This window comes from Vigna angularis, chromosome 8, assembly GCF_016808095.1.
Source record: "Vigna angularis cultivar LongXiaoDou No.4 chromosome 8, ASM1680809v1, whole genome shotgun sequence".
NCBI lineage: Eukaryota > Viridiplantae > Streptophyta > Magnoliopsida > Fabales > Fabaceae > Vigna > Vigna angularis.
In genome coordinates, this window is record NC_068977.1 from 18,551,716 (window position 1) to 18,579,080 (window position 27,365).

The 27,365-nt window shown below is 35.2% G+C and overlaps 1 protein-coding gene and 1 pseudogene across 3 annotated transcripts; one reads left to right on the top strand and one right to left on the bottom strand.

Annotated features, from left to right (window-relative positions):
- The first annotated feature begins 8,152 nt into the window (after positions 1 to 8,152).
- LOC108346079 (pentatricopeptide repeat-containing protein At2g18940, chloroplastic-like) lies at positions 8,153 to 10,952 on the top strand (annotated as a pseudogene).
- A 4,620-nt stretch (positions 10,953 to 15,572) lies between these two features.
- Positions 15,573 to 26,657, bottom strand: LOC108345629 (uncharacterized). 3 transcript variants are annotated; one of them, XM_017584261.2, is made up of 6 exons: positions 26,252 to 26,654; positions 25,152 to 25,304; positions 17,257 to 17,491; positions 16,665 to 16,887; positions 16,347 to 16,501; positions 15,573 to 16,088 (listed from the first exon to the last, which is right to left on the bottom strand). In XM_017584261.2, the coding sequence occupies exons 1-5, from the start codon at positions 26,561 to 26,563 to the stop codon at positions 16,357 to 16,359; spliced, it is 1,068 nt and encodes a 355-aa protein (XP_017439750.1). In that variant the 5' UTR covers positions 26,564 to 26,654; the 3' UTR covers positions 15,573 to 16,088; positions 16,347 to 16,356. The 3 variants fall into 3 exon arrangements, with proteins under 3 accessions (XP_017439750.1, XP_017439749.1, XP_017439751.1); XM_017584260.2 differs by having other exon boundaries at positions 15,573 to 16,121; XM_017584262.2 differs by lacking the exon at positions 15,573 to 16,088 and having other exon boundaries at positions 16,359 to 16,527; positions 26,252 to 26,657.
- Positions 26,658 to 27,365: the final 708 nt, after the last annotated feature.

Below are 27,365 nucleotides of genomic sequence, written 5' to 3' on the forward strand. Positions count from 1 at the left end.
TCTTTCTTGATTTTTCTTCTCTAAGTCTTAGTAGGATTCTCTTTAATATGTTTATATGTGTTTTGTAGGGTCTAATAAAGCTAGGAGATCATGGATCAACTAGCCAAAAAGCTTGATAAATCAAGAAGCAAGGAAACTTCAAGAGTGGAGAATCAAGTTAAATCTTCACTTGGATGCATTATACAATTGTTTAGCAAGCTACTATAGGAAGCTCAACGTGAGCCATATTCCAGCAGCTTTGTTGAAGAAGAAAGAAGCCTAGCACCAAGCGGAAGGGAGTTTGCACCCAGCGGTTGAAGCTGCACCAAGCTTGTTGTCCAGTGCTGCTGCTAGCTTGTTGCCCACGTAGCCACTCACGTTTCTTCACACTTGTATAGCTGGCATTGCTTGACAATGTTAGCCAAGTGAAGGCGTAACCAGGAGCTTGTATTTTTCCTTTAAATAGCTTGCTTAGTGATAACGGTAATTTTTACCATTATTTGTGATGCAATTTTCTTACCAAATCGACTCTTGTGAAGTTTGAAACATGTTTAATCCTCTCTTTTATCTAATTTTGTGAATAAGTTTAGCTTAGGCTTCACATAGAAGTTTTCATCACTAATTCCTCAATTTGTAGGCAATTTGCGTGCTTTGGAGGAGTATTTTAACTACCAAGAGTGGGAGCCAAGGAAAAGCTACAAAAGCAAGTGATTTGAAGGAGCATGGAAGGTACCTTGCACCTGGGCGCCCCAGAAAGGGGGGGTTGGGCGCAACTTTCTGCGAACAAGTCACGCTCGGGGGCCCAGAAGGGGGGCTAGGCGCAACTTTTTGCGTAGGCCTCACGCTTGGGCGCCCCAAACAGGGGGCCGGGCGCAAGCCCCCAGCACAGATTTCGCGCCTGGGCGCCCTAGAGGAAGGGGGCTGGGCGCGACTTTTGCTGACTTGGAACCCTAGACCTATTTAAGGCTTTCGTGAACTGAGGGTGCCATCTCCTTGGCGGCTAAAGCTAGAAAGACCATTCTTGGACCTCTGGGAGCTGGTTTTGGGCAGTGGGAACTCTCCATCCTTCCTCCTTGGGTCTCCATCTCTTCCATTTTCTTCCATTGTAAGCTCAAGCTCTCCATGACTATGGAGAGCTAAGTTCAATTTGTTGGGGAATGATGTAACTACGAAACTTTCATGTAAATGCACTTGTGTTCAATGAATTTAAGCTTCTTTCATTTATTGTGAGTGTTTATTTCCTTCTCTTAAAGCTTGTTGTGACTTGATCAACCATAGCATGAATCTTAGGTTTGCTTGATCTTGGGAAGTATTATGTGAACCTTGAACTGGAATAAACACCTAAAGGAAATTGTATCTAGGGATAGAGCTTGGCCCTTTAGTTGTCTTAAACCACTATTCTTAATGCAGATGAACTTTCTAGGTTACCAAGGGATTGGAACTTAATGAGTAAGTCTAGACTCTCTCTACCAAGGGATTGGGTTTGAGTATTGTAGGCAGGTTGACATGAACAATTAAATGAAGTAGTAGTAATGTGCATTTGCATGAGAGTGTAGTAATTACAATCATTCTACAACATCTCCATTCCATATTGTATCATCTTTCATTAATCCACTTTCAAGTGTTTTGTCCCCAAGAAGTTCAATTTATCACGTATATATGAAGTTAAATTTCATTGCACTAAAACCATATCAAAAGGGAATATTCTTTAGTCTAAATTAGTTAAATAAGTATACGATTGTAAAGTCTCATACGAGTTCCTTGGGATACGATATCCGGTTTTACCGGTTTATTACTTAGAACGATTTGGTACACTTGCCAAAGCGTTAACACTTAGCCATTGTAAAAAGGACCATTGATTTGAATGAAGAATTGTTTTCTGTTGATGTTGTCCAAAACTTTCTTCTTATTGAAGGTCACCGAGAGAGCTTGAGAGTTTCCTCTAGCCTCTCTCCCTAGCTAGGCTTCCATTCCTAGCAATTCTCTACACCATCCGCATCATATTTCAACTTCTAAACCACTTCCCTCATTCCATTTTCTCCATCACCGATTCATCTGTTTTCTTCACCGCATCACTCTTTGATTCAATCCTCCTTTGCCTCAACCTTATCTTTATCACCAAATCATCCACTCTCCTTCAATCCACCCACCGAACACCGTTTGAAGAGTGGTTTCCAGATTTTATGCTTCCTCCGACCATCATCATCATAATTATTCTTCTTCTGCTGCAACAAAATGATGTTCATCCTCCTTTCCAGTTCAGATTCTAGAAGTTCCTAGAAGAAGTTCTGTTGATTCCATCTTCCACCAGAATCAGTTGGATCCTTCTTCCATCATGTGGTATCAGAGCTGTTGTCGAATTCCACGCTTGAGCTAAGTCTCTTTATATGATTTTCGTGTTGTCTTACAGTTACATCCATGTTCTTGTTCTGTTTTATCATTGTTGTTACTGTTTCATTAATTTTGTTTGGTCATTTCTGATGTATATCACTGTTTCATTCATCTAGTAGTGCGCTCGTGCCTTTTCATTACATTTTAATCGGTGATTTACTTGTTTGAGTCATTTCCAGCTTTAGAATTCAATTCCAGTATGTTAAAGTCATGTGGTCAAAATTTTGATGCAGTGTTTTTAGTTTTTCATTAAATCTTATTTTCCTGCTTTGGTTTTTGGATGTGCTTGAGTTCAGATGAAAGTGAATTCATATATCAACCAAATAAGGCAATGAGAGCTTAATCTAGCCTTGGTGATATGAGCAGAATCACTAAAACTCTGGTTCAAGTTTCAAATCTGATTGAAAATTCATTTCTGGTTTAAGTTTTCTTTGAATCTATTTTAAGTCTTATAAGTCTGTTCTGATGCATTGTCCACAACTGTTTGGTGTTGTCTAAGGTTGCAAATGGTATGGCAAACCATAAAAAGCAATGAAATGCATCTAGCATAGCTTGGTTGCCTCATAAACCAGAAACACCTATTGTTTTTGTCTTATTTCAAGCTTTTCACCGTGCTTAAAAATCCTTGGATTTCTAATATGAATTTAATTCATTCTAGCTGATAATTTCCAGCATGATCTAGTGTATTAAGACTTCCTTAAGTCATTTTCATTGTTGCTATAGCTTTTGAATCAATCAAACTTGATTTTTGTGGATTGATGGGTATTTTTCTGCATAAATTGGCCATAACAAGGTCTGATTTTGATTTCTGCTAATTCTGAGCTATTTGATAGCTTGAACAAGTTTAAAATGGTGTTTAAAAGTTGCTAGCAGATTTCAATTAGTAATATCTTGGCCTAAGTGCAGAGTTGTTTCTTAAACCATCATATTTTGAGTTAAATTAGGAAGTGGCAAGGTCAATTTGAGTAGCAATCTGTTTTTAACTCATTTCAGAGTTTGAACACATTTCAAATCACCAATTAAAGTTGCTGAAGTGATTCATTTCGAGTTTAAGCCACTTCTGTGCAAAGTTGAGTTTCAAACCACCAAAATCAAGCCAAATTTTTCTGGTGCAGTGTTGAAAACTGAATTTGTTTTGATGATTTAATCTTCAAATTTCAATTTGGATTGTAGCAAGAGCTGATTTATTGTTTTAGATTGAAAATAAATTATCGAAATAAGCCATATCAAGTGTTAAAAAGCCTACAGAACCGTGCAATCCAGTTTCAAGCGGTTAAAATCCCAAAACACAAAAATATGATTCTCTTTGGGGCATTTCATCAAACAGTTTTGGGAAATATCAAACAGTTTGGTTTCAGCTTGATTTCAACCTGTATTTTGGGTTTTCTTGCTTTATTAATCAATTCTAGAACCATTCATAAGTTCCTTTTGACGTGTCAACCTGTTTTTAAAGCTTTAAACTCATTGATTTGTCATTCTTGGAATTATGGTTTTGTTCATCAAAGTAAATATGTTTCAGTTTAAAATCCTAGTCATTTGGTCACTTTTAATCTGACTTGTGGTGTTGTTTAGATGCTTATTGGTGCAGAGTTTGTGCTAGGATGATGGCTCATGCTAGTGGTAGCATCTTGAGGGGTGGAAACTTGTATAGCTCTTGATCCAAGTGCCTTCACAGCAAGGAAAAATAGCTTCCTGAAACACCATTCTGCAGTAAGAAAAAGAGTGAAAATTTGGCAACTTCACTAGCCAAATTTTGAGACACAAGCCAAACAGTTGGGTGATGGTGAGATTGAGTGTATATCATCCAAAAGAATTTTTTTAGTGGAGTGAAAATACCCTGAAACAGTTCAGAAAGTGGATTTGAGTGGATGCACATGAAGCCAAAATACTTGGCCGAGAGGAAAATCCTGTTTTAGCTTCCAATGTTGAATAGTCCAATTTCTTAAATCTGATTTGTGCTATTCAATATGTCTACACAGTTTTTGTTTTGAAAAGGCAATGCCAATGATCAAAAAGATTTTTGAAACACCTGTTTGAACTGGTTTTTTCCAATTGAAGGTGCAAATTTCATTCTATCCAAAGTACTCAAAACAGATTTCATCACACTTGACCAATTGGGTTTTCTGGTTTTACTGGTGCTGCTATATATTTTGACCAGCTTGGTTCATTATTGGTGATCAATTAGAACAAACAATTTTCTCATTTTAAGTTGATTGACACTAATGAACTGAGTCTTTTGCTGCTTGAGTAAAATTGATTTTGGAAAGTTGTAGTATATTTCCTGGTTATGGTGTGTAACAATGCAGGTTTCTTTGAACTGAAAGGAGAAACCAGAACAGATTGAACCTTCAGCACTTGGAACAGTTGAACAACGTCTGCTTAAAGTTCAGTTTCATATGACCATTAAACTAGGCAATGTACAGGTCATCAAGCCTCCATCTGGGTGCCTTCCAGTAGCAGAATACAGTTGTCCAGAAGCCTCAATGTGATCACGTTAATCATTTTCTACAGAAGTGGACCAAATTAGCATAGTGGCAGCAACATTTTTATTTCTTTTGTAGTTACTTTGAGTCATTTGATTTGTAATGTTCCTGTTTTAGATCTCTTTTAATTTTCATTGTAAAAGGCCATTAAGACCAAGTGTGTTTGGAAGAGTCCTTGATGTTCTCTCCAATCTTGGAAATTTTCTTTGCTTGCTTTGATAGTAGACGGTGAGTGTGTCTTGTTAGCCAAAGCTACATGCCTCACCTAAAATTTCTTTGCCTCACCTAGAATTTCTTTTGTTTTATTTTCATGCTCTAGGATTTTGTTCCATTAGAAGTCTAGGTGTTTTATCTTTCATTTAGATTGTTTGAGTCCATTTTTAAATTCAATAGTGAATCTTACTTTGAAAATGGTCAAGTAACCTTAGACATTCTGGCTAGGTAAGACTTGGTATTTAAGCGGCCTTTGGCTCACCTCTCTTTCCTGGGAATTGTCTCTAGGTAAAATCTTAAACCTTTTCAAACTAAGAATCCACTTTTGAAATTAAAAATATGAATGAGGAAATCATGATCACCAAGAGAGAAATAGAAATGAGTGAGCTTAGGAACTTGTTTGCCCAATACATGAAAAATAAAAATAAAGGTGAACAAAAAGAAAGAAGGAAGGATGAAAGGTACAGCCAAGCTATGAAAGATATTCCATTCTTTGGTAGGGACATTAGTGCTTTAACATATTTAGCTTGGGAAAGAAAAATTGATAAAATACATCCTTTTCTTGCTAGAGATAGTGAATCCTTTGCTCTTAACATATATCTTTCTAAATTAGAAGAACATGCAAGTGAGTGGTGGAATCATAGGCAATATAGTGTCAAGAAAGGTAGAAAATCCTCCATTTATGATTGGTATGAACTAAGAGCTTGCATGAGAAGAAATTTTGTTCCTCCTTCAGCCAAGAGAGACCTAGAATTAATGGGCCACCTCATTCAATAGGGAAAAACATTTATGAAAGGTCTATATGGTTTCTCTAGTAGGGAAATTGAATTTAAGGAAAAACTTGAGAAACTCTTGGATAAGAGAAGAAAGAGAGAGACTAGAAGGAGAGAAGAGGAATTGAAAGAAAAGATAGAAGAAGAAAAGAGAAAGAGAGAAGAAGAGAAGAGAGCAGAAGACGAAAGAAGAGAAAAAGAAAAGAGAGAAAAGCAACAATTGCTACTGATGGAAAATTCTACTCCTACAATTCAAAGGGAATAAAAAAGGGAAGGTTTCCAATCCTTTAATTCTTCTTCAATTATGTTTAAGTCTTTGCATGATAACTTCTCTTTTAAACCAATTGCCACACCAATTTTCATTATATTACCCTCTTCAAAATATGGCAATTTAACTCATGAGTTATCCTTACCCTTAAGGAAATAAGAAACTCAGGAAAAAAGAAAAGTGACTTGTGAATTAGGACTATCAAATTTCCTTAAAACTATAAAACAAAATATAGAAAGTCCTTATTCTAAAGTTACTTCCATAAAAAAATTCTTTCTTGGATTAATACTAATTGGAGATATATTTGATGCTTATTGTAGATATATTTTTGATCCAGGAGGAAAGTGACATACCAAAGTTGTGCTTCTTTATATCTTTCCGATTTGAGGACAAATCGTTTTTCAAGAGGGAGGGTATGATGGAAACCCATTTAGGGCATTCCATTCAAAGGAGTACGAACTTAATCTAAAGCTAAGAAAGGGAAGTTAGAGAAGGACTTTTAGAAGCTCTTTCTTGATTTTTCTTCTCTAAGTCTTAGTAGGATTCTCTTTAATATGTTTATATGTGTTTTGTAGGGTCTAATAAAGCTAGGAGATCTAGGTTAACCTTTATACTACATTAGTTAATGGAGAACCTTAGTTTTATTTAATGAGGCTTGTGCGACACAAAAAGTTATCTATCAACAAGAGACTCCTCTTACTGATCAGAATTTGAACTTGAGGTGACATGTCAAGGATTGAGTAGTTGACCTTGACCCCACACTCAAAACATAACCCATTTAATTATATTACATTTAAGTTTACTCTAACAATACATAATTTAAAAAAACAAATTGACCTAATTTGGTACATAAACCTTTTTAGTCGCTTTTTCCTAAGTATCTCATTGTTTTTTAGTACATCGAAAATCTAGTGAACGAAAGTCAAAGAAAATTTTTAAAGAAGAAAGTTAATTAATCACTACTTAAACCTTAAGTAAAGTCGTACATGACTACTTCAACTTCAATATATTTGAACTGAAATCATGCATACGAATGACGACTTCACCATACATACACAATTATATGAAGTTGTGCACCACATAGTTAATGAAAGTGTTGAGAGATTCGCAAGACATCTGGAGAGCTCAGCTAAGAGCATGGAAAAATCAAACCGCTCGATAAGATATCTGAAGAGATTGACTAAGTGTATGAAAATCTTAAATAGTTTGGCAAGATATCCGAAGAGCTCCATAAAGTGTATGAAAAAGCCAAATAGTTTGATCAAACATCTAGGGAGCTCGACAAGTCAAACTGAGCTACCTGAACTCCCCACCAAACAACCTAAGTTCTCCATACACCTTACCAAATAGTTTGAACTTCCCACTAAGATATCTGACTTCTTGATATACATTACCAAACTCTCTAAATGTTTTACCGAGCTATTTGACTTCTTCACACATTTTACCAAATTCTCTATGTCTTGTCAAACTTCTTCATGCACTTAGTCGAGTTTTACGTATGTTTTGTTAAACTGATTGAGTTTTTCACACTTAGCTGAACTTTTTGACTACCTACCTACTTCTTCACGCTTTAGTTAATTACGTGGTGCTTGACTTCGTATAATTATATAACTATATTGAAATCACCATTCTCATACTTTAGTTATTACACTATTCTCATACTGTACTTTAGTTCAAATATATTAAAATTGAAATCGTGAATTACGTATACATTTTTATTTAAAGTTAAGAACCGATCGATTAAGTTTATCTAACCAAAATCCTCGTAACAAAACACGACTTTAATATTATTAAAAAGTCATATATCCTTCACGACTTTTGAATGAAGTCATGAACACAAACCCAAATCCGTAATAAATTTATAAAATAATCCAGATGCCTAATTTTAAAAAAAAAAAAATTGACCTCCTTTAGTACACAAACCGACTAAAAAGGTTAGGGTATTGGGAAAATATTAAAAAATGAATTACATTTCATAATTTATTAAATATTACGTTCTATTGTATCAAATATCAAATGAAATACCAATATATTTCTTTTAGACATCAAACATGTTTGTGTAATAGATGAAAACATGTGCTCGTTGGTGAAGAATAGTTCTGAGGACCGTCATGAAACCATCATTTTCAACACCAGTCACACCTTTCCCTAATGGTCATCCTTTTCTATCTTCATTTTCTCCACACATTTCATTCCTTTTTGTACACCCAAACATCCATATGCTAAAACTTCATACTCTAAACCCACTAAAATCTTCTCTTCCCATTGCACTTGCTGGTGCCAATGGAGGGTACCCTCTTCCCCAATCGGCCAGTTTTACCAGCCCCTGCACCAAGACTAACCCAACAACCTTCAAAATTCAAGCCAAATTTTTTACCTCCACAATCTCCACCACCTCCTCCTCCTTCTTTCCAATTGGATTCACTTCTTCAACATCTTCAGCATCTTTCTTCAGTCCCCATCACCACTCCCACGCTAACCCTTGTGCCTGCTTCCAAGGATAACAGCACCCATTTTAATAACTCCCTCCATTCAAAGCAAAAGAAACCCTCTTTAGCTTCTGACCCTGTTGTTGAACAGGACCAGCTTGATGATGCAAAGTTTGGATTTTTATCTGACAAGGGTAAGTTGTTGCTCAATTCAATTGTTGGGTCACCTTTGCATGAATTGAATGGTTTTTTCAACTCTGTTGAGTTTGAGTTGCTTGAGGTTGATTTTCTCAGCCTGTTGAAAGCTTTGGACCTTTCTGGGAACTGGGAGAGGGCTCTTTTGCTGTTTGAATGGGGCTGGTTGCATTTTGGGAGTGAGCAGAATTTGAGGTTGGACAATCAGGTTGTTGAATTGATGGTTCGGATAATGGGGAGAGAGTCACAGCATTCTATTGCATCCAAGTTGTTTGGTTTAATTCCTGTGGAGCAATACTCACTTGATGTCCGGGCTTACACCACTGTTCTTCATGCTTATGCTCGCACTGGCAAGTATAAACGGGCAATTGTGTTGTTTGGAAAAATGAATGAATTCGGTCTTGATCCTACTTTGGTCACTTACAATGTTATGCTTGATGTTTATGGCAAGATGGGTCGTTCTTGGAGTAGAATCTTGGAGTTGTTGGATGAGATGAGGATTAAAGGGCTTGAGTTTGATGAGTTTACTTGCAGCACCGTGATTTCTGCTTGTGGGAGAGAGGGAATGCTAGATGAAGCTAGGAAGTTTTTCGCTGAATTGAAATTGAATGGCTATAAACCAGGAACTGTTACGTATAATACTATGCTGCAGGTTTTTGGAAAGGCTGGAATATACACTTAGGCTTTGAGCATCTTGAAAGAAATGGAGGATAATAATTGCCCTCTTGATTCGGTCACTTACAATGAGCTCGCGGCAACATATGTAAGAGCTGGGTTTCTCGACCAAGGGAAGGCTGTGATTGATACAATGACAAGCAAAGGAATAATGCCAAATGCTATTACTTATACAACTGTAATAGATGCCTATGGTAAGGCGGGAAGGGAGGATGAGGCATTGAGGTTGTTCAGCCAGATGAAGGACATGGGTTGTGCTCCTAATGTATACACTTACAACTCTGTTCTTGCCATGCTAGGCAAGAAGTCAAGAACAGAAGATGTCATTAATGTTCTCTGTGAGATGAAATTGAATGGATGTGCTCCTAATCGGGCTACGTGGAACACAATGCTTGTTGTATGCAGTGAGGAGGGTAAGCACAATCATGTTAATAGGGTCTTAAGGGAAATGAAAAACTCTGGATTTGAGCCTGACAAAGACACATTCAATACATTGATTAGTGCATATACTCGGTGTGGATCTGAAGTTGATTCTGCAAAAATGTATGGGGAAATGATTAAAGCAGGCTTTACACCATGTGTAACAACTTATAATTCTCTTCTAAATGCCCTTGCTCGGCTAGGCAATTGGAAAGCAGCAGAATCTGTCATTCTGGACATGCGGAGTAAGGGCTTCAAGCCTAATGAGACTTCATACTCACTGATGCTCCCTTGTTATTCTAAGGCTGGGAATGTCAAGGGGATACAGGTGATTGAGAAAGAAATTTATGATGGTCATGTCTTTTCTAGTTGGATTCTTTTGAGAACCCTTATACTATCAAACCACAAGTGCAGACACCATAGGGGAATGGAAAGGGCATTTAATAAATTGCACAAGTATGGATACAAACCTGATTTGGTTGTCATTAACTCCATGCTTTCAATGTATTCCCGGAACAAGATGTTTTCGAAGGCCCATGAAATGATGCATTTTATTTATGAAAATGGATTGCAGCCAAATCTTTTCACTTACAACTGCTTGATGGATTTGTATGTTCGAGAGGGTGAGTGTTGGAAAGCAGAAGAAATACTCAAGGGAATTCAAAACTCTGGTCCAGAGCCAGATGTTGTGTCTTATAATACTGTTATCAAGGGGTTTTGTAGAAAAGGGCTAATGCAGGAGGCTATTAGAGTTCTCTCAGAGATGACCACTAAAGGGATTCAACCAACAATAGTTTCATACAATACTTTCTTGTCAGGCTATGTGGGGATGGAATTGTTTGATGAAGCAATTGAAGTCATTAGATTTATGATTGAGCACAATTGTAGGCCCAATGAACTAACTTACAAGATTGTAGTGGATGGTTATTGTAAAGCAGGGAAGCATGAGCAAGCAATGGACTTTGTGTCTAAGATTAAGGAGATTGATATCTCTCTTGATGATCGTTATGTAAAAATACTAGGTTCTTGTATTAGGGAGAGAATGGGGTCTGTTTTGTGAACTATTTTTTTTGGGCTTCCTTTTTCTTTAATTGTTTATATATACATATAGTTAGTTCCTCAGCTATTAATTGTTGCAATTCTTTAGCATGGATCACATCTAGTCTACTGGGAAATCCATTTATACTACAGTTCTATAAGCTTAATAGCTGTGTCAATACATAACGTTATAAGTATATTGAATCCACCTACCAGGAATAAGTCCTCTGCTTGATTAAGTAACTAGAGGTTCTAAATTTTGATGTAAGAAAGTTTTTTGAATCTGTCATATGCTTGCTGTTGTAGATATTTTTCCAATAAAATTTCTAAGATTAAAAGGGTATCTTTGAGTCACTTTTCTCTTTTTTGTCCAAACCTGTTCTTATTATTCAGCAGTTACTTTCTCATTTAAAATCTAGGGAAGTTCTGAGAATTATTTTCAGAATGTTGAATTTGAAGAATATGCAAATTTGGAATCAAATCTTGAATGTAAAAGGTGTTGTTTCTGGTGATTGTTGACAGATAACTAATAACTAAAGATAAGGAAGAAAGGGTCTTTCTTCCTGCACCCCGGTAGCCCTATGAAAATGATTTAACTACCCCTGATTAAAAAACCTAATATTTTCTCCTTCTTTCACAGCATCAGTGTCGCACCTCCATTGCCAGAACCCTGCAGTTCCATTGTCGGAAGCCTGACACAAAAACATGTATCAAGTTAGGTGGCATTATGCAATACAGATCATGAATTATAGAAGATCCACTTGCTAGCTTATATCCATGTGAGGATATATATATATTGTTTGAGTGTTAGTCGGTATTTTAATTGGGTGATTGGACAAGAAAGCATTATATGTTAACCTATCGTACACTAAAAAAACTGTGATCATGCAGACTGAAAGTGAAGGCTTTGTTGGTTAGTTATAAAGGAATGTCTTTCATGTTTGCCGAGTTCTTCAGCAGGTTGTCGGGTTACCAAGGTCTCCAGCCGAGCTGTCAAGCTCTTTGGTTGGGCTGGCGAGCTCCTTCAGTTCAACTGAGCTGTTTGTGAAGCTGCATTGCGAGAATCAGAACATTTTTTTAAATAAGGTCTTGGTAGAGTGAAATAGATAGAGAAACAGACACAGTAGAACGAGTAGCAGAAATTTTCTTCTCTTGGTGCTTAGAGTGTAGGAGCTTTCATCTTCATCAAGAGTAGAGATAGAGAGTCTGAACATTGTTGAGGGTTCAACCAATAACGCTGAATATTTTGATCTTTATTGAGCGTAAAGTAGCCATTGGAGAGGGGAATGCTTCTGCTGTACAAAGGGAGAGATGCGTGAGAGGAGTCCTGTGAGTACAAAGTGACCAAAAGATCCTTCAGTAAACCTCTTCGTACTATTTTTCTTCTTGAATCTAATGCTATTCCAAGTTTTTTTTCCCTTAGTTCAATGTTGATTCTGTTTTACCGATTGCAAACTTATTTTCTTGCTCTTTATCTATCTGAATTTTAATTTCCAGCCTCTGTATCCTGTTACTGGGTTGATTTTAATGTTTTACCCAGTACAATTCAATTTTGTTACATCCGGCTCTTTACTGTTTCAGCACAATTTTACTCTTTCTTGATTCACGCTTAATTGTAGTTGCTGTAACCTTTTTGCCAATTACCCTTAATTCAGAATTAAGTTCTTGAATTGTTTGGGAAATTAAGTGGAAATCTGCAGAATTCTTGGTTTTTATTTGAAAACCATAAGGACCCCAAAGTCCCAAGTCTTTTGTAGTCAGGATTCCATTTAACACACCAACCAGAACAGAACTTTTAACTTTGGATCATGTTCAATTTTGCTGTTTTGTGAAGTTTATTTTCTTGGTTTATAGTGTAGTAGTAGGTACCCTGCCATGTTGATTTTCTTTTAGGCCAAGCATGATTCAGAATTGAGAATTTAATTTGTTTGGGGAATTGAATGAGAATCTGCACATATCAAGTTTCTGAAATAGAATCTGCAGACCCTAAGGTGGGCCTGTTTTTACCTAAAATGTATTCTCAATTGGCCAAATAGATCAAATACTGATTTCTGGGTTTTGCTCTGTTGAATGAGTTCTGTATTTTACTGTCATTGGTTTTTTCTTTTTTAATTCTGAACAAGTTCTTTTGATTGTTGTCTTTACAACTTGTTTAGTATTGTGAGTAGTGGTTGCTTACTAGTTTTGAATTTTTTGAAAGCTTGTCTATATCCAGTAGTCTATAGCATCATATTTACAGTGTATTTATTCTGCATCTGTATCATACTTCTGATTTTAAGTTTCTTACACTAAATGCATTTTAAAATTTCAGATTCATGTATTCTTAAACATACACAATTAGAAAAGAATTCATATTCACTTTTTTTTCCAATTGTATTTTCATCTTAGCAAAGATAAATTATACACACTGTCATAATGTATTCATCCTTATTATTATATGAATACAAATTATATTATAAACCAATATTACAAAATCAAAATTTATGTATCCTTGAATTAATTTTTATTTTGTTCATTCTCTCAAATCAACTAAAATTTAATCTCAACATTTTTAATTAATCATTTTAAATTACTTTTCTCTAATTTTGATTTCAATTCTTAATTTTGTTTTAATTTTTTTCTCACTTGTTTTAAAGAAAAAAAAAACTATAAATATCTTCTTAAAATTCAGTGTTTTGGAATCAGAAGAATTTTCGATTCCGAAAAAAAAAATCACACATAAATTAACTTATTTATAGAAAAAACAATTTTCAACATTTGAAGAGACCATTAAAATAAATTATTTATTTTCCAAAATGATCAGTAATGCATGAACATGGACAATAAGCAATCAGTGTAGTATTTATTAGTAACACGTGAAGCCTTTGTCCTTTGAGTTGGTTTTCAATAAAATCTCTCAATCAGTTCTTTTGTAGGTTTAATTCACTGTCTCAAAAGTATCTTCCATTGGAGTCATGCTTCCAACTCATGCCGACCCACCAATTAGTATGATAACAACTATTGCTTGACCTAATCAAGTTTGCTCAAAAGTCTTGGACCATTAATTAAGCAGAGATCAAAAGTTGTACCAACCCTAAACCCTACTCTTCCTCACATTAAATTCAAAATCTCATTTCAACCCCACCATAATGGGGCTGCCTCTTTCACCTGATTGACTTGTCTAAATAAAAAAGAAAATTATAAAAAATTAATCACGCATAAATTGATATGTTATTTCAAGAAATTAAATATAATCTATCAATAATATTATCATAACAAATTTTATCTTCCTATATTATCATAGGTTGTCTTTGAATAACTTTTCTATAAGCACTTGTAAAGAAAAAATATGCACAAAATATTTTTAGAAAACATTATATTAAAGTTATTTGATATATAAATTAAAAAATAGATTTTGAAAATGTTGATATGAAACTTTTTCAAAGTAATTATGATGAAATTATATTGTATGTGGTCTAGGACTCCTAACCATTTTAGGTATAGTTTTTAATCGGGTTATCCAATACAAATGAGATCTTATCACTTATAGGACTAGATACCAAGTTTCAGGTTACTTGGTCAAATGTCAAGAATTGGACACTGAATACCGAGTATCATGTATTATGCCTTTCACATTAAAGTATACATCTTTTTTACAATCATATTGCTAACTAAGCCAAATATCACTTATCAGTGTGTTCGTATGTCTGTCGGAGATATTTTTCTACTAGATAACTTAGCAAAAAGAAGATAGGTGTAGCTTCTCACAGGTAAGTTGGTCATTGAACCTTTGAGCCAATAAACACATAACTAAGGCTCAATCATATGGGAGTCCATGGTGACCAAAATACCCCTATAAATATTATTTTATTCATGATTTAACTTCACTTTTTTCTGTTAATCCAAAATTTGACCAAAATCTCTAACTTGAACATAAAAGAATCAATTGAGTAAAGGAAAACTTTACTAAATTCCGGAAGAACAAAACTATTTTTTTTGTATGGATGAATTTATTCAACATTTTTCTCCTAAATATTTTTATAAAATAATTCATCCATATTGATTCGTTTTAGATAACAAGTCTTTGTTTTAGAGCAAAAATTGAATTCGCTCACAATGTGAGTATTCTTAAACTCTTCACCGTGAAGGCATGAACCTAGATATTGTGGACCGTCTGAAATAAGAGTCTCAATCTTAGGGTGAATACAATAAATCAAATAGGATGAATAATAATTGTTTCTAAGCATATCATCATTGTAATCAACATATACACTTTGGTTTTTTCCAGCTTAAGTCTCTATTCAACTTTTGCAAGAAGACATACTTATTTGCTTTCTAAAACTATTGTACTGAGTTAAATAAACATAGAAATGCAATAAAATAACACTTAATTATAACTTTTATCCTATTAGTTATTTATTTTGTTTAATTTGATATCTCTATTGATGAAATGTTTAATATATTCACTTAATTCTAAAATGAAACAATGCGACTCTTTGAAGGTTCAATAGAGATTTTGAAATTTTCAAAATACAATATTTTGACTCTGTTAAAATTGATATCACAAGTTTTATAAATTTTCACTATACATTCGTTATAAATTACATTAGTCAAGTGAAACTATGAACATTTGTTTATTAATGATTTTATTAATTGAACAAAAATAGTTAGATTGTTGCACTTTTAGAAATTGAGAGTTGATTAATCTTTTATTAATAATAAGATTATATGGAATAAATAAATACTAAGATCAAATGGAATAAGGTACTTAAGCCATGAAATAATCTAAGTTCATAATAATCCATAAAGCATTACAAATATCTGAAAAAACATAATTTAACTAAACAATTCTTTACAACACAACAAAAAGTCCAACACGAAGGCTCAGTCCAATGAACTCAACCTGTCCTTGATCCACTAGATTGGCAAATTATGTGGATTGAAAGATTGATTCATGTAATCCAACCCAACTCTTTTCAAATTAAATGAGTTGTTCCAATGGATTCAACTCATTTTGACATCATACACCTAGGGTTATTGCACATAAATCTTCAAATATCTCCCAGGTTATCACATAACTACTGATGGTCAGGGAAAATTTTACCATGCTAGTTCATCAGCGTAACATCTAGATATTGTGTTAAGGTGGTGGTAAGCAAGACTTTATCTGCAGTGTGTGAATGCCGATGACACAGCTGAAGCAAGCTTCCATGTTATAGTGACCAAAAATGATACTGACAGCATCCTAGAATGCAAACTCACGTAAAAATTGCATACTCTAAAAATTTCCAGCATCATAATGAAGGAAAAGAGCCAAGTTAGTATCATTTTATTAAGGGATTAATGAGAATAGTAACCATTCGTAAATGAAAAGTAAGCAGGATATTCTATGCTTAAAAATGACTAAAATATTAGGACCATAGTTTCCTGTGATAAGCAGATTTCTCTGACCGAAAATTTGAAACGACAAGAATGTCAAAGATAGATGTTTTGTACAAGTTACCTGTAAGTGTTCAACCATTGTAAGAGATAGGTCTGCCATTGTAACTGAGCTCCTTACTTTCTCCCAAATATTTGAAGAAGGAAGATAGTGCAGTTTTATCATTGTGATTGTCTCTCTTAACCAACCACTCGTCATAGAGTTGGATATTTACATCCCTATCAGAAATTGTGATCCATAGTTACTAAAAGAAGGAGGATATCAGCACCTATATATAATTTATTTCCATGAAGGATGTTGTACAAGTAAATGAGCACAAACTGTGAAAACAAAACCACAGATACAGATGTGAATGAAGTTTTACAAAGAAAATCAACACACCTTTTCAAGGCAAGAACTTCATAGTTTCTCCGAAGGTAATCAGCATGGTTTTTAAGGGCATCCTGTGCATATGGTCTACCTACTGTCCTTATTGCAGCGGCATTTAATAAAGTTTCCAAGGAACCATGTTTTTTAATAAGTTTCATAGCAGTCTTCCGACCAAAACTAGGGACCAGATGCTGGATACCAGGAACGCCGTCTACTTCATCACCTACAATACATCCTACACAATCACAGCATACATAAACCAAAATGTTAATCAAAATGGCTTCACCGTTCAGCCATTAAGTAAAACAACTTTAAAAAGGGCCAGAAAAATTCCACTCGGTTGAATTTTATCTTTACAACCACGTTCTAGTTCTTCATGCTACAAAAGTTCTATTGAAACAACATACTTTAGTTGAAAATCCCATTAAAGGCCACCCAATCAACATAATTTTTAACATAAAGCTTAGTCAAAAGAATTAAAATGATAAATTTGTAAGTTGGCTCAGCCTCGCCTTATTTTATATATAAAAAACGGATACTGCTGCTAAAATGTCGACAATGAACATATTAAACAGAAATAAACTGTAATGTACGCTATACTCACTAAAGCTCAGATCAGATTCTGGGTCACAATTATACTGATCCCTGTAGTGCCTCAGGGTGTAGAATGACCACCTTTGTAACTCTGGCAACGGCATAACTATTTGCACATCTTCAGATATAAGCTGCTTAAAATCCTTATCAGGGGAGCCAATGACCACTCGAAACCCTTTATTGACAACTTGTCCAGCTAGAGTAGCTACAACATCATCAGCCTCGTGACCATCAACTTTTATAACCTACATGGTTTCATCTTGTCACTAATGAATTAAATGATTGAATAAAAAGTATATTGACCTTTTCACTTTTGCATACATTTATGAGAATGATATGTGCATATTATTCTAAAGTGATTGATAAACATAAACGATAACTTTAAGAATACTTGAAATAGAAGGAATGGTATCATTTTCCTAACAAGTTTCCATATCGTTACTTACCTGCAATTATAATTTTGCAATGAAATAAAAATGAAGACGTATGATACCAGAGAAACTGATTCCACCAGCTTGAAAGAATTTATAGAACATTTTTCGTGTCTTCAATATTTTCTTGAAAGTGAGGAAATTCTCAACTTTCCATGTAAGTGAACTTCTTTTGCGAGAATTATCCAAATGAGAGCCATTGTTGCTCATCTCAAAATCATGCTTAGTAAAATCTTCATCCAAGAATATGACATTGTCCAGGACAAGAAAACCGGAATGTTGTTCAAAGAGATTGGTGAGTGTCACAAACTCACGCCAACCCCAATCCTTTGCAGCTTTTGAGTAGCGGTTTTGAGATTCCTTGGTGACAGATTTATTCTCCATATTTTGGTTCACAACGGATAAACGATGACTAACAAAACAATTCCAATCACTAGAAGTATTTCTTGAATCTGTAACGGTGATTTTCCTCTTCTTTCAACTTCTCCCATCTAGTAAAATTCTCAATTCTCCAAGTGAACTTTCCAATATGCCCATCCGAGCCCCACTCTCACTCCACCTAGCAATCACAAAACCACTCTTGGAGAAGCTGCTAAATTCCTGGATCACATGAATTGAAGTGTTAAAAACTGCAGTGTCATCCACTAAAAACCCCGAAAAAATTTGATATTTTCATATCATCATTCCATCCCCATCTATTATTGTCACCACACTTATTATCAGCCGCAACCTGGCCATAAGAATCCTTAGGCATGTGGGTGTCATTCCCTTCAAATGTGGGCAACTCCACTCTTTCATCCCACGGGCAAAGTGGTTCTTCCTCACCCTTCCTAGTTCCATTATTGTCAACGGCATCCTCTTCTCTTTTCTTCTCCCAATTGATTGAATTTTTCCTCCATCTGAGGGTTTTTTTCCTTTCATAATGTCTTGCAGACTATCTTTCTCAACATCCATAACTGTCTTTACCTCACTTAAGATTGAAAGTGTAAAATAATTCTAAAAGGCTTAATTGATCCCTCTCAAAATCTTCTATTTATAAGAATTGTTAGAGGTTAAGTTGTGTGTTTCTGTTAATTGGGCTTAGCCCATTCTGTATTTAGGGTTTAACCCTTATCTTACATTATAAATAAACTACCCTATGTGTATGCTAAACACATAAGGGAGATTTCTCCTAATCTTCTTCACTATATTCATGATAAATAATTCTAAAAGGCTTAATTGATCTCTCTCACAATCTTCTATTTATAAGAATAAATTGATACACAAGCACATGATAAATAGGGTAACCCTAGACACAATATAATCATGATAAATAGGGTAATCCTAGACACAATATAATCATGATAAATAGGGTAACCCTTGACACACTATAATGATGATAAAATAGAATAAATATCCTAACACTCCCCCTCAAGCTGGAGCATACAAATTGTATGTACCAAGCTTGGAACAAATAAACTCAATCCGAGGACCCCTTAATGACTTGGTCAATACATCTGCGAGTTGATCGTTTGACCCAATAAACTCAGTACATATTTCTTTGGTCAACAACTTTTCACGAACAAAATGACAATCAATTTCTATATGTTTAGTCCTCTCGTGAAACACTGGATTTGATGCAATGTGGAGAGCAGCTTGATTGTCGCAATACATCTTCATAGTATGGATGTCACAAAATTTAACCTCTTGAAGGAATTGTTTCACCCATATAAGTTCACATGTTAGTGATGCCATTGCCCTATAGGTGAACCTCCGAGAAAAACACAATATCCTGTAGTAGACCGTCTATCAATAGGTGAACCTGCTCAATCTGCATCACAATACCCAGAGACCTGAATGCTTCCTTTATCTTCATATAACAATCCTTGCCCGGGAGCCTTCTTTACATACCTTAGAATGCGAATGAGAGCATTCCAATGGTCAACACATGGAGCCTGCATGAACTGACTAACCACTCCAACTACAAAGGATAGATCTGGCCTTGTAATAGTGAGATAAATCAGTTTTCCAACCAGCCTCCTATACCTCTCTGTATCGGAGAATAATTCACCTTCTTCTGTCCTTAATCTCTGGTTTGGGTCCATGGGACTGTCTACCGGTCTACAATCAATCATGCCTGTTTCTTGTAATATATCAAGAGCATACTTCCTTTGGGAGATTACAACTCCATCTTTTGATTGCGCTACTTCAATGCCTAAGAAGTATTTGAGACTTCCAAGATCCTTGGTTTGAAAATGTCTACACAAGTACTCTTTTAGTTGAGATATTCCAACAGCATCATTTCCTGTAATGACAATATCATCAACATATACTATTAAGTAAACACATTTCCCGAGAGAAGAATGACAATAAAAAACTGAATGGTCTGCTTCACTGCGTTTTAGCCCAAATTTTTGAACAATGGAGCTAAACTTTCCAAACCAAACACGTGGGGATTGCTTGAGGCCATATAGAGATTAATGCAATTTGCATACCATACTAGACTCCCCCTGAGCAACAAACCCAGGAGGTTGCTCCATATAAACTTCTTCCTCAAGACCACCATGTAGGAAGACATTCTTGATATCCAATTGATGAAGTGGCCAGTGACGAATGGCTGCCATGGCAAAGAAGAGACGAATAGTAGTCATCTTGGCTACAGGAGAGAAAGTGTCGCAATAATCAAGACCATAAACCTGAGTGTAACCTTTTGCAACAAGCCGAGCTTTGAGCCGATCAATTTCACCATTAGGGTCAACTTAACTGCATACACCCATCGACAACCAACCGCCTTTTTTCCTGGGGGAAGGGGCACCAGCTCCCAAGTATTACTGTGGTCAAGAGCCTGCATTTCTGCAATCATAGCTTGTCGTCATCCAGGATGATCAAGTGCTTTTTTCACATTCTTGGGTATAACAACAAAGCACACTGAGGATAAAAGAGAAAAATAGGAGGGCGACAATCGATGATAGCTTAGAAAATTATAAATGGGATGAGGGTTTCAAGTGGAACGAGTACCTTTTCTGAGGGCAATAGGTCATGCTGAATCATTTGCACCAGGAGGCGTGGGAGGAGGTGACGAGGGAGAAGAATCTGAAGTAGGAGATTCACCATTGTCTTGGGGAGGTGGACTATCCATTGGGGCCCTGTGTGGGATGATCTCAGTATGTGGAGAAACAGGTGTAGAAGGATTGTGATCAAGACTTGGAATGACAGAGAAAGTGGAGCTATTTGACTCGGAATAGGAAGGACCTGCTGGAGGATAGAAACATCCTGAACAGATGGAGAGAAGTAAGGAGTCTGTTCAAAGAATGTGACATTGGCAGACATGTAATACTTCTTAGTTTCAGGAGAGTAACACCGATATCCTTTTTGAAGTCAAGAATAGCCTAAGAAGACACATTTGAGAGCGCGAACGGAGTGTTTGTCTAGACCTGGAGACATGTCATGAACAAAACATACACAGCCAAACACTCGGGGAGATGTATGAAAGAGAGGATCATTAGGAAACAAAATGGAGAAAGGGACTTTATTATCAAGAGGGGAGGAGGGCATCCTATTAATAAGATAACATGCAGTTAAGATGGCATCCCCCAGTGATGGACAGGAATATGGGCACCAACCAAAAGGACACCAAGCAATATGAGGACAAGTAGACTGATATAAGATACCATGGGAACTCAAGATGGCAGAAAAGGAAGATGAGAAATACTGTTTTGCATTATCACTTCTTAGTATTTTGATTACTTGACCAAATTGATTCTTGATTTCATTCAAAAAGGATGTATGTTACGTACCTGAGTTTGGGACGTAACTAGTAGGCTCACTCACACACTTGCACAGATAAGGAACACTGGAAATTTACTGAATCTACCGCTGTTATTGAATAGAATATACTGCACCAAAGATAACAACCAATAACTGGGAGCAGGATCTCCTTCAGTTACCTCAGAGCATAACCTCTCTTACAAATCTCACACATAAAAAAAACATCCCTTTAACCCTAGACTCTAACTTTATTTATACTAATCACTCTCTCCCAAAAAGGTAAAGAATCATAGTACTTATGCCTAATTATTAAGATTATCGGGTAAGAATATCTTCACCCTTATTTACTATATTTAATTTATATTTAATGATATCCTGAGATACGACCTTAAATTCTAATAACTTTCCCGCCCATCCTAACTGCTGTGTCAGTTAGGGTGCTCCTCGTTGCTCCCCACCGTTTGGCCCTCTTTCCCTCTTCCTTCTACCGCTCGATTAAGTCTCTCTCCCCCTTCTATCATCTGGACCGCTCGTTCCCTTTCATTAACCGTTCGGCCATCGTGCTCCTCATTCCCTGTCACTAACCGTTCGGCCATCATGCTCCCTCTTCCTTCTACCGCTCGGTTAAGTCTCTCCCTCCCCCTTCTATCATCTGGACCGCTCGTTCACCGATAACCGTTCGGCCATCGTGCTCCCTCTTCCTTCTACCGGTCGGTTAAGTCTCTCTCCCCCTTCTATCATCTGGTCCGCTCGTTCACCGATAATCGTTCGGCCATCATGCTCCTCGTTCCCTGTCACTAACCGTTCGGCCATCGTGCTCCCTCTTCCTTCTACCGTTCGGTCTTCGTGCTCCACCCTCTCCACCGTTCGGCCCATATCCTCTACCGTTCGGTTTCCCTCTTTTTCTCTCCTATATCTCTTTCTTTCGTATACTCGCCAGCCCCTAACAATGTAAATCAAGAAGTTCTTCTCTCCTTTCTTCCCTTTCTTCCTCCATTAACAAAATTCTCACTTCCTTCTAAGCCCCTTTTGATATTCTTGGACTTCCACAGCATTTCTTTAATTTCTTGAATATTGTCTCTCAATTCCACAATCGCCTTATCCTATTTGTTGGCCCACCTTTCAATCGCATTCATTTTGCCTTCCATGATTCTTCCTATTTTTGATCCAGCAGGTCGGACCAAATTGTTTGGTTTCTAGATAGAGGAAACCAAGAAAACAAATGCAAACACCCAAACTCACTTAATAGACTCGTATTATTGATTCTAGGAAGCAAGCACAGCACAAATGCATCGAAAGGACACTGTTCCCTTCACGGAGGATGTCAATGATCCTGTCAATATTTCTCCAAAGCATCCAAAAAAATCCCCAAGCAACAACTACTTTTTAATATGTTTCCTCCTAACATACACATTACATATCCTATTAGTTTCATTGTTTTTTGTATTTACAACTAAGTACCAATCATTTCTATAAACAGACTTTAAGGTGCTAAAGAAGCTGGCAGACTGAACTGTCAAGGAAGATCCAAGATTCAAATTATTAAAATAGCCCCCTCAGTTGAAGGTCCACTAGACCTAATTTCTAAACAACACTTAACTTCACCGAGTGCTAACTAAAACTCACATAACTGATTGAACTTTTTACCAGCATTTGTTCACCTCCCCCTGCATCCTCATGTCCTCTCTGGCAAGACTACAACTGATTGAAATTTTGAGATGAAGTTATGCTAAGTTTTATACATTTTATTTTTGTTAGCATACAACTTAAACTTCACATGTATATATTGGCTTTCACCATTTTCTGCTATCTACTACTGATAACATTGTTCCTTAATCAGTAGTTAGCTTTTGCTACAAAATATTATTCAATCTTTCATACTTTGATTTCATGTTACATAACTCTCTCTGATTCGTTTCATAATGTAAGTATGTATCATCTAATAGTTTGTCATCATTGAAACAGGTCATCGTTATATGTTGTTATATGTTGTAACAACTTTCTGTTATAATGATTTTTCTGTTACATTGTTTCTGATCATTGCTTTAGTGTACGTATCGTTTTGAGTGTATATAAATGTGTATTTATTGAACTTCTTTAAGCATGAATAAAATCTGTTCTATTCTACAAAGATCTCTCTAACTATTAGTTTCTAATACATAGGAAACTTCTAAGAACTATAACTTCGTCCCTTGTTATAAGCCACTCTCCAAATTGTTATTACATTATTTGTTTTACAAAAATGCCCTTAATTATTCAATAATGTTCTGGACAACAAAAAGTAAATTCGTTTGTTAGACTCTTGTGAGGAAAGGGATATCACTAGCCAAAACCTCCCTTATTCAGTCCACTTACTGGCATAGAACGCAGAAAGTCATTGTTTAAGAGGAGATACAATGATTAATTAGGTGGAATGACTTTAAGACAATGGATGTCTGGTAATTTCAATAGTAATTGTTGACAAATTATACATATTGCTGATAAATTTAACATGCTAAATGCTAACTAAGTTTTTTAATTCCTGTGAATTAGTTAAAGGGATAGGTGTGGGATCAGAGGATGCATTTACTGTAGACTTTTGAAAACTAATTTCTCTTGGACCAATCTTTAAAAGTCTGACTCGTAGAATCCAAAAGTGCCCAGCTAGTTTCTGGTCTAATAAGCTCCAAGCAAAAAAAATTAATCATGGACCTAAATGTACAAGAACGGGTATTGGATATAAATAAACCAGTCATGAACCTTCATATTTAGAGTCAGTCATATCCACAATCAAATGTAAACACGTGTTTCTGTTTGAGAAATTTTGTACCTCGATTTGTATGGTTTACCTCAATAAGTGCTCATGGTTTACCACAAAAAACAATTAAGTAGTAGTGCAAGTATCACAGAACATTCGGGATCCAATTAATCTCCGAAAAGTCAGTAAACATATTGTCATTGACTACTATCTATTCGGACTATGGTCATTTCACATATTAAGTCACACCCTTAGTACCTTCATGTCAACTAATGATTCCAGGTAGTAATTTAAGTGTACGATGGTTCAATGCATCAGGGTTTCTTTTAGTTAATTTTGGGATTTATATTCAACCAAAAGATAGTCTTGAATATCCTAATAGAAAAAGTTAAAAATACATTAAAAGATTAAGGACAATAATCAGAAATGCGCAAAACATAAAGATATTCTATATAAGATCCTAATAACTTATAATTGCAAATGGAGACAGTAAATTGATCTAGCATTCCAGATTATATTTGAATAACAAAAATAGCATCGTTCAACAATTTCCCTGCCAAGCACATCCAAATTTGTAGCCTGTGTATGTTTATGTTTCTAAATATGATGGCCTTACAACAGATTTCTGTTCTGCAAACTCATCTACATACCCAGAAACCAGTGATACGTTTAAGATTTAAATAAACTCTTTTTTATGTTAAAATAGGATAGAAATTTGGTAAAGACACAGTTGTTTGTTTGAAAACCCTCCCAAAAGGAATACATCGAAGAATTAAACATAACTTTTCTGTTAAACTTGGAGTTCCGAATTAGATTTGTGGATTGGGAGAATAACTAATTTTTAACTAGTAGGAAGCCAAGCATGCATCACTTTCAATGTAAGTTTTAGCAGCAAAATAATATATCATAGAAATAAAGCCCATTACTCGTCAGAAATTAAAATTATATACAAGTACATCATTTTATAATAGCAATGACACAGCAACTCACTGGCACGTTGCATTTTCCAAGAACATCATTTATAACTTGATGAGACCTCCCAACATGACCACTTGACATGTGTCTCGTGAACTTTTTCCTATGTGCCTTATATGAAGGTAGCAACTTTCTGCGATGCTCGCTGCCTCCTTCTCCATCAATAACCTGCTCAACCGTTTCAATACTTTAAGAGAGAAAAGAAAAGAGAAAAAGAACATAAAAGAATTCACAGCAAATGAAATACAATACCGATTTTTATTTTCATAGTATAAAAATATTCTGAATGAGAATTCAAAAGAAATGCCTATGCACCAGTAAATGGTTCGGAGTCACCGAACTATGGAAATTATATGTATGCATCGTAAGTATTCATTCCATCAACAAATTAAATGATTGAAATTACATACAGGCACTATAAGCATTCACTCCACCATCACATTTGTCGTAACACACGAAAATTTTATAAAAAAATGCATATTGGAAGAACGTGCATCAGGCTTAAGTGAGATTTCCATAAATTAGTCCTTGAAGTCCAGGAACTTCATGCGTAATTAACAGAGAACTAATATGACTTCAAGAACTAATACAAGTTCTCATATTAGAATTGGAATGTGAAAGTTTTGCTGCTAGCCGTAGTCTTACCCAGCTCAAAGAGGATTTAATGTAGAAAATACTCAAGCTCTCTACAAAATACTGCAATTTGAATTTTACCTTTATTCTTAAATTAAAATTAAGTTATACATAAAATAAAATTAATTACTCACAACTATAACAGAAAACTAATAAAAGACAGTAATTACAGAAAGCTAAACCACGGTAAAAGAAAGCTCAGTAACAGCAACTAACTATCTAACAACTACTACTAGCTTGTATCAGCATCTCCAATATTCTCTAAAAAGATTGTTTTTAAGACTTTAACTAAGAAGGGTGATTTACTTTATTCTTTTCTTCTTTCAAATGTTCATAGGGAAATTCAACCCATTTGACCTTAATAAGGACGGGTGTAGTAAGGTTAGTTTGAAATTCCAATAAGAGAACCCACTACCAAAAGGTAAGTAAGCCCTTGCCTCCAAATTCATTCGTTCACAAACAAATAGAGTTAGAGAGATTACAGCAATGACGGGGTCAGTGAGGCTGACTTGATGGAGAAACAGAGAGAGCCACCGCCCGAAGGAGTGCAAGCTGGGCTTGCTTCCTTCGTAACAGAGCGGGTTAACGTCCAAAAAGAACACCCTCTTCTTCTTTTCAGAGAGAGGCTGCGCGCAACGTGTTTGATCAAATGACTCACTGAAAAGGACCTTCTCTGTTTTCGTGGTCGCTGTCTTTTGAGTTCTGCAGGATGCGGAGAAGGTCGGGTAGCGCTTGCAAGGGAAACGAGGCTGAACGTAAGGTTGTGTCAACAGACTCATTTGTAACGTTTGCATCTTTCTCTCTTATGGTATGAACATTGTGGCTACCGTCTCTACACTCAGCTTCGTGCAATGGTGCAATGTGAGAAGTTAGGAAAATGGATTATGTTTTATTATCTAGAATACGATACATACATTTCTGATGTGCAAACTGAAACAAGTCATTAAAGAAAATACTACATTAACGTTAATTTTTAGTAAACACACATAATAGTTATTAAAATTTAAATATCTATATAATAATTTTAATTATTAACTAAATTTAAATAAAATTAATGAAATTAAAATATTAAACTATTTATTTATTTTAATAAATCAACTATTTATTTAAAAATCAATAATAAAAATGTTTGAATAACTTCAAATTTTATTTTTATGTTCAAAATTTAATTGAAGATATATTTTTGTTATGAGTGAAATTTTGCTTAAAATCTTATATAGAACTTTATATATTTTAATCTTTGTGAAACTAGCAAATTTTGATTTAAAAAAAATTAAAACAATTATTTTTAGGTTTTATAAAATATTTGAATTTTTATTTTGTTTAATTAAAATGGGTTTCTTTGATTTTCTTTTTTCTATTTCTTAAAATTTTCAAATTATTATTTTTAGTCTCCAATATTATTTTAAGATAGACGAATAACATTTGAAGTTTTGTTCAACATATAAAAAAAATTACAAGTACTGATTTTTAATATAAGGAGGATTAAAAACAAAAAAAAAAGTAAAATGCAATAATTTTACAAGAACTAATATCTATAAGCATATTCAACAATATTATTGAAAATAACTCACAAATCTTTTATTTATTTGTTAG